This window comes from Hirundo rustica, chromosome 24 (genome assembly GCF_015227805.2).
Source record: "Hirundo rustica isolate bHirRus1 chromosome 24, bHirRus1.pri.v3, whole genome shotgun sequence".
Classification (NCBI taxonomy): Eukaryota; Metazoa; Chordata; class Aves; order Passeriformes; family Hirundinidae; genus Hirundo; species Hirundo rustica.
This window is the reverse complement of record NC_053473.1, coordinates 3,511,617-3,519,621: the sequence shown is the minus strand read 5'-3', so window position 1 is coordinate 3,519,621 and position 8,005 is coordinate 3,511,617. Positions and strand designations below refer to the sequence as shown.

The 8,005-nt window shown below is 50.0% G+C and overlaps 1 protein-coding gene across 1 annotated transcript in view; it reads right to left on the bottom strand.

Moving 5' to 3' along the window:
* Positions 1 to 973: 973 nt before the first annotated feature.
* ILRUN (inflammation and lipid regulator with UBA-like and NBR1-like domains) overlaps positions 974 to 8,005 on the bottom strand; it is a 28,626-nt gene continuing 21,594 nt past the window's right edge. Inside the window, exon 5 of the mRNA XM_040085340.2 lies at positions 974 to 4,404. Within this exon, the coding sequence (XP_039941274.1) occupies positions 4,369 to 4,404 (36 nt within the window). The 3' untranslated portion in view covers positions 974 to 4,368. The remainder of the gene's footprint in view (positions 4,405 to 8,005) is intronic.

The window sequence follows — 8,005 nt, the reverse complement described above, 5'->3', positions numbered from 1 at the left end:
CTGCCCAAACACAGCAGCCTCGGCCTCGGGACACCCGTGGGCACAAAACAAACACCCCCAGGCACAGATAGCAGGATGTCTGTTCCCAGTCAGGCTTTCAGTCAAGCTTTACCAGTGCATGAAAGCTCCAGGCATTTATTCAAATGATAAAAGCAAAGCCAGCACACACAGAGTGAGGTTTCTCCTGGGGATTAGTAACAAACTCCCAGGTAAGCAAAGGAATGGCCTCAGCTGAGCTGCTCCATGGTGCAGTTTATCCAAGTAATGCTTGGGCTGGGTGTCCTGAGCAGCAAGGCCTCACCTGGGAACCCAGATCCACCTGAGAGAACCGTGCAGCAAAGTGAGACCTTCCTGTGCCCCCATCCCGATACACAGCCCCAGATATTTCCTTAGGGATTGTGAGAAAATAAAATCCAAACCAATCTTCTTCCCTCAAAATCCCACTTCTGTCTTCCTGAGCCACTCAGGAGGGGTCTGATCCCTCAGGACCGGGCTGTTTGAAGCGCGAAGCATCACCCCATCCTGCACCAGGCTCCGAGGGAAGGGCTGGGATGTGGATCAGCCTCACAGGGAGGATCTGGGGATGCAGCTGTGGCATCGCTTCGTGCTGGTGCCTCTCCTATGGAGATCACTGAGACCATCCCACCCCTCCTCAGGAGCTGGCGTGGAGAAGTGACCTGACCTTGACAAGGGAATCTGGAGTCCCCTCCCTCCCCTGCCTCACCCTCACCCCCACCCAGGGGCTTGACAGGTGGTTTGATAACTTCAAAATGCACGGAATCGGGTCTGGTTTCACAGCAATTTGGACAAAATTAGTGCTGGAGCTGGGTTTAAGGGTGTTGTGCCTGAGTGCCTGGAAACACTCTGGGGATGGAGCAAACCAGGTATATTTAACAAGGTGACAGACTCAAAAGTTTTGCAGCTTCAATAAAACTCTCAACAGCTACAGAGCTTTTTTTTTTTTTTTTTTTCCTGTGTTAATTTAATCATACAAATATTCATTTATACATTAAGGAAAAAGCTTCCTTTATTTTCACCCCCAATGTGCTGTCATAGGACTTCTCCCAGACTCAGAGAAGCAACACACCATCCCGTGCTACACATGCACTGCCCCGGCGAGCACAGACAGGCTGGGAACCACCCACACACTCACACACGGAAAAAATTAAACACAACAGAAACCCAGACGTGGGACAGCGTGCATTTCCCACCCACACCACTGCTCTCCGACTGCACGGCTCTGCCCCGGCTCCCAAACCTTGGCGGGGTTCGAATCCAGCACTCCCGAAGTGTGGGCAGGAGATTCCCACTCTCTCACCCCCTCCCATGGCACTGCCACTTCGGGGCAGTGCCAGGGACATCTTGCTCCAGTTTGCCAAGGCTGGGAGGTGACACTACTTGAGCTGTGTTAGTGACAGGGTCCAAGTGGCTCTCGCTTACCACAGGGACCCACTCAGAGGCCATCAGAGATGTTCTACATTACCCTTTTCTTTATGGGAGCTGATACAAACCGCGGTGGCACGAGGTCAGCTGGGCAGAACTCGGCCAAATTCATCTCAATCTTCCCACTAAAAGCTGGACACCTGAAGCATGAGCAATTTGAGGGCCAGCTGCACCACGAAGCTCCAAGAAATCAGGAGATACAACCACCTTTGGCCTCAGTGAAACAGTTTTTACTTGAGGAAAGACACAGAGATAGCGCAACCCTTATTTTAAACATCTTTCCAGTGCCACAGCGGGAGCCACAAGCCTGGCCCCAAAGAGGCAGGGCTCTGTGGATCCCTCGGCTGCCTGGGCAGAGCAGGATGTGAGCAGCAAGAGCTGCAGATCTGAGAGCTCTGCCTTTCCTCACAGCCTGGAACGTGCCACCCTCGTCACCAGGGCACCACGGACTGCAAACACGTGTGCCTTCGGAGTGGGAAAGCACATGGCTACTCGGGGCACATGCAGGTTTTGATTTTTCAAGACAAGGGAAATAAATTCAGCCTTAGGAGGAGCACAGGAACACGGGTGTGGCAGCCAGGGGACACAGGAGGAGCACACGTGCCGGGAGCAGAAAGCCAGCGTGGGGGTATCTGAGTGCAAGGGTCTCCCAGGTGCCTCTGGTGACACCAAGCAAAGGTCACAGCACCAGCTCTCAGACTCAGACCTTGATTTCCCCTCCCTTCCACTATGCAGCTGACACAAGGAGCTAATAAAGATAAGGAATCACCTCGTCACTCAGACCAAGAGCTGATCAGGGGTTCAGTGCCCTCGGAAGGGGAGCAGCGGCACTGCAGGTGTGATGTTCATTTCCTCAGAGGGGCTCGCGAGCCACCTGTGAGGAAAGGAGGGCGTGAGCAAAGTTTCCACCTGCTCACACCACACCACCACACTGTGGGGCTGCAGATCACCCCTCAGATCAATCCTCAGATCTAATGCTCAGAACTAACCCAAGGCAAAATGTTACAGCACAAGAACCAAACCTTCCAAGAAGCAGCACCTTCAGCAGGTTCACTCCAACCCCAACACTCCCCCAGATCCAGGGCACAGCCAGGTGCCCAGCAGACTGCAAGCGCAAGTGTCAGGCAGCTCAAATCCTCTGGTGCCACCTCTGTGCAGGCAGTTTCTGATCTAATACTGGTTTCTCCCCGCTAACAGATTTCTGAAGGGAGATTTCAGCTAATGGTGATCTGTAACAACTGAACCTCTAAAATATAAACAAAATCTATCGCCCAATCCTTCCTCTGTTGGACACAAGGAACTCCCACTGGCCCCGTGATGTCCCTCCATATGCACCCAGGTACCAGTCCTTGGTAACTGCAACAAAAGATTCCCCCATTCAAAACCAGCCACAAAAACAAAAGCAGCAAAGAGCAGCGAGGGCAAAGCCATGCAGGGCACAGCTCTGACCCAGGGAAAAGCCTTCACTGGGAAGATCTGGGAGAAGGTAAAGGGAGCTTTGCATATTCCTGTATCTTTGGCAGACAGCTGTTCCAGCCTGGTTCGTTCGGGCAGGACGGTGCTGCTGGGTTCACTTCCCTCTGTTTGTGGGGACAGCACTTCAGAATAAACTCACCACAGTGCCTCAGACCAAGCTGCACCGCCTCACACTGCACTTCCCGGTCCAGAAGGGGAGGAAAACATGCTGGAGGAGCAGCACAGGAGCACAAATCTTTTGCAATCCCTCCCCTGACATGAGCCCTGAGAGCCCCCTCAGTGCTCAGGGCAGCGCCAAGCCCAGATGACAAAAGCAGAAGAGGAGGTGACAGTGGGATCCAGCTGGTGGTGCCAACTCCTGCTCTGTGCTCCAGAACACATGGACCAACCCCTAAGCTACACCTCAGCACGAGAGAAACAAATGCAAACTTATGCTCTGAAAGAGAGAGGGGAGACTCCAAATGAAAAGGACAGGATGTCTGTGAAGCTTTGCAACTACCAGCAGGTGAATTACAGCTACAGGGATTCCCCTTGGCACACAGCTCCAGGCACAGCTACTGCACACGAGAGTGAACAAAAAGGGATTTTAAACTGCTAACCACACAGGACAGCTCAGGAGCTTGAATAAATCAGTTTCTTATTAACACGGGGGTGTATTTGTGTACTTCATGTACAAAGGGGAAGGGAGATGAGGCCTCCCTGTTATCCCAGAAGTGCCAGTCTCCCTCTCCAACTCTGATACCGAGACCTGTCCGTAGCGTGGTTCCCAACGACGCGCAGGACAACTTAAAAGCAACACCCAAACCAAAAGGAAAAGAGGAAATAAAAGATTAAAAAGTTGGTAAACTAAAACCAGCAGATGCTGTTAAAAACGCAGTGCTGGGTGCAGACCCAACCTGGCATTAAAAAAGCCTGACAGAAGCAGTCCCTGCACAAACCCCAGCGGGTGCTGAGCCAGTCCCGCTCGGCAGCAAACCAGGACATTCTGGGAAAATGCACGCTGTCCCTTAGGAAAATAAACCAAAAAAAAAAGAACAAGAAACAAACAGAAATTAAACATTTGCTCAAGCTACAACCGCTCTGTAGGCAAAATATTCTTTTTTAAAGATGGCTTTTAAATTTTCATTTTTCAACTTTGTAAGCTACCTAATTACGTGTGAAGATGATTTCTAAAAACCCATAGTGTTGGTGTCTCTTCTTCCTCATAGCATTTACACCACTCTGAAATCCAGCAGTCACACATGCATACTCAGGTGTTGGATTTTCCTCTGGAAACAACTAGTCTTAAGTTACTGGGCTTTTGTTTTTTCTTCTTTTCCAGAACACGGAGGCAGAGAAGGGGGGTCCACGCTGTGTCTGTCTGCCACATGAATCCCCCTCCCTTCCCCCAAAAGTCAGCTTTTTTCTTAAATTCTCCTCTTGTCGATACCCGTTTTGTGTTTTTGTGTTTTAAGACTGTCCGAAGTGATAAGGACCGTGGAAACCCTGAAAGAAAGTTGGAGACATAATCAATTTTCAACAGGCAAGAAACAAAACGGAGTGCCCAGCCCAACCCAGGGCTTCCCACCAACCCCACTGTGGCTCCAAGGACACCCCTAAACCACACGTCCCACAGTTGGTTTCCCCAGAGAGGACAGATGCCACCACTTACCTCTGTCAGATGTTTTTGAGGCCAAGGCCACAAAATAACTTGTGTTTTCTACACCAGAATTCCCTTTAGATGCTACAACACCTGCAGGCCCAGTCCCAGCAGCCTCCCCAGTCTGTCCCAGAGGCATGGGACTGTAACTGAGTAAGAGGCTATGCCAGAAAAAAACCCAAGAGAAAAAAAAATCCACGTTCCCACAAGTGCCACGCGTGCCTTCTCAAGGTGACAATACACATTTGCCTCCAGTGAAATCAACCAGAGCATTTACCAAAACCCCCAAAATGCTTCCTACAGAACCCATTTCCCTCCTTTACATCCTGAAGTGAGTCACCTAAATGTCAGATCTAGTCACAGGTCTCAAATTAACAGGAACTCCTTTTGTAACTTCTATTGTCTGGATCAGTTATCCGGGGTTTCATCAGGAAGCAGAAGAAAGACCAACAGGCAGCAAGGGATGCCCCAGCTCCCGGGGAGATGAAGTTTGTCAGTGATGAAGGTACAGCCCCCACACAAACCCAGACACACACTGAGGTCAGGAGGGAGAAAAAGTTGTTGTATCTCATGGCAGAGTTAGAAGACCATTATGCAAATGCTTCTAAACACAGTCCAGCTCTTCTCAGAACACTCTGGGTGTGTGAGAGCTCAAACCATTCCTGTTCCAGCTGAATGGGAAGCTCTGACCTCAGTTTTCACCACTCTGCCTTTAACAGGGCAAATTTCCTAGGAAATACCACTTCCTGCGAGTTCTACAACTTCAAAACCCCCTCACTGCAGGAGCCAGGGCCGTGGAACCACAAATAGGAACACGGATTGAGTAAAGAACCAACGTCACTGGCAAACCCCAGGCTGGAGAGCTCTGCTGCAGATCTGCCTAGGAAGGAAGTGCCATGAACAGTCTGTAATCTTGCTACAGCTGGAGAGAAAAAGTTCATTCTTGGGGATATAATCAGGTGGTAAATACAAGCAAATGGCAAAATGAAGCAGCTCTCAGCAGCTCTTAGAATCCAACCAAGAGGAGGATCAGCAGACAATTAACCAGGACATCTCCTGAACTGCGTGGGATGTATGAAAGACTGGGAACGTGGAAATTGCTGTTTGCAGACAGAAATACAAGCGAGTGATGGAAAAACAAACACGCTTCTACCCCAGGAATATGCTGCAGTGCCAGTTGGTAAAGCTTTTCAAAAGAGAACAGCCAGCAGATTCCAGCATGACAGTTCACCTGAGGAAGGAGATGCTCCCATCAAAATCCAGAGCCTGAGAAATCCAACATTTCCAAAAATACAGTCACTGAAACAGGGGGAAGGGAAGAAGCAGGAGAGAAACATTAAGATGGTGTGAGGAGGTGCACAAAAAAAGGACACAGAGGAAAAGCAATGTATAAACATGATCCCAAGCAGTCTCACCTCACAGGGATTAAGCTATTGTACTCAGCATTCTGCAGAAGGAAAACAGGATTTGCTGCTGATTACCTGTACAGACACATTTGCCAGAATTTGCTTCATCTTTGAACACAAAAGGCTTTGATTGGGGCACTGCCTGGTGAGCTCAGGAGGGGTTTAACCATCTCCTGCTCCTCTGCTGGGGCCACCCTGGGAGTCCCTTACCCTGTGTCACCTCACAGGGGATGCCAGAGGCAAAACTAGGTTGCTTTAATTTGGGGGTTCCACAAGCATCCCCCCGTGGTGTAAGGAGCTGCCAGTCGCCCTCAGACTGACGTCAGAGCAGCTCATTTGTGCTTTTGGATGCAGAGACCCTGTGAAGTCACTGTGAGCTGGTTTGCAGGGAAACCCTCCAGATCTCCACAGACTGGTTTCTGGAGCACCTAATTTAAAGCTACGCAATTATGCAAACTGTGTCAGTTAAATCCAGAATTTAGCTCAGCACAAGAGATTCCTCAGCATGTACAGCTTTGCACCACCTGCCACCCTGCACTGAACACCTGACACCCTGGAATGAGATCCCCTGGCAATGCCAGAGCAGTCCCACAATCCATGACCATGGTCAGCTCCTCCTGACGCAAGGAATTTCACCGTGGAAAAACCCCAAATCTTTCCTTTTGGTATTGCTGCTCTTCACTGCATTTCACCTACTCAAGATTCATTACTGGGCGTGAGAACTCGGGGAAATTGAACCCCACTTGTATCTTTAAGCTGAGTGAGAGCTGCTTTAGTGCAGACCCTGTGCAGGTGACTCCACCTCCCCTGTCCCATGACATTTAGTCACCATGCACAGTGTAAGGGTTTGATACCAGAAAAACTTCCAGTCACTGCTGCAATGTAAATACCAAACCCCTGTATAACATTTTCAAGCCTAATTATCCCCTATATGCAACATTTTACATCATAAACATACAAAAATAATTCTGCAGACAATTGCAGTTTTTCCGAGTTGTTTCAATGGAAGGATTATTCCCACTATTTTTGGTGCATTCCCGTCTGTCCTCCAAGTGGGATCACTGTCTGTATGAGAAGCTCAGCTGCAGCTTTGCAAATTCACTTTCAGTTCTTCCAGAATGTTCCCCAGAAGTAATTGCTCACTCGCTGGTGGGAACACTGGCTCTTCACACAGACCAGTGTGCCACAACACAGGACTGTGATTTTCCAAGCAGAGACTCTGCATGACAGCTACTGGTATAAATTATCATTTGACTCGTGCCTCTAGAAAGGAAGTTGAGATGTTTTGCGAAGTTAAAACCCTTTGTGACTACTGAGCTCTGTAAACTGAGGTACCTGTGCTGGGAACAAAGTGAGGATTAAGCGAATCTTTCATAAACCATCACACACGGGCTTTCAGACAGCTCTTTATTTCACCTCTGTGACTGAGTCACCACCAATGCAGGTACACTTCCAGGGACAGGAGGTGGATGCACAGCTGCACAGCAATACAGGAGTCTCCAGGGGACACTGACAGCGGCCCCAGCCCACGCTGCCGGTCCCCATCCCCTCAGGCCGCTCCTACCCCGCGCTGCTCCAACCTCGCTTACGTAAACTGAGCACAAACAGAGAACAAAGCATCCAGCACTTGTGTTTTATTCCATGCATGCTGTGCAAACATGGCGTGGCTGGGAGACCACCAGGAAGTTCAGGACCTTCTGGGAGCAGGCACTGGCAGGGCTGGTTCAGGTGCCCGTGGGTGAGGAGGAGGCAGGGCTCAGGTACCTGATTGAGTTGAGTTCCCATGCACAACTCTCTGATGTGCTGCCAGGCCAGGATAAACAACAGGCAACACTGCTGGGCTGCAGTGGAGCAAAGCTGGGCTAAAATCAGATTATCTGGCGCTTCCAACAGTCCGGAAGGATGTGGATTTCATGGATGAGCTGACATGCAGCACCCAAACCACTGATCTCTCGCTAGAGAGGCAAACCAGCTCACGCCAGCCCAGCCCAGGCTGCAGTGCTGTGGGAGCCCCATGTCCAAATTTCTCCCACTGTGTCTA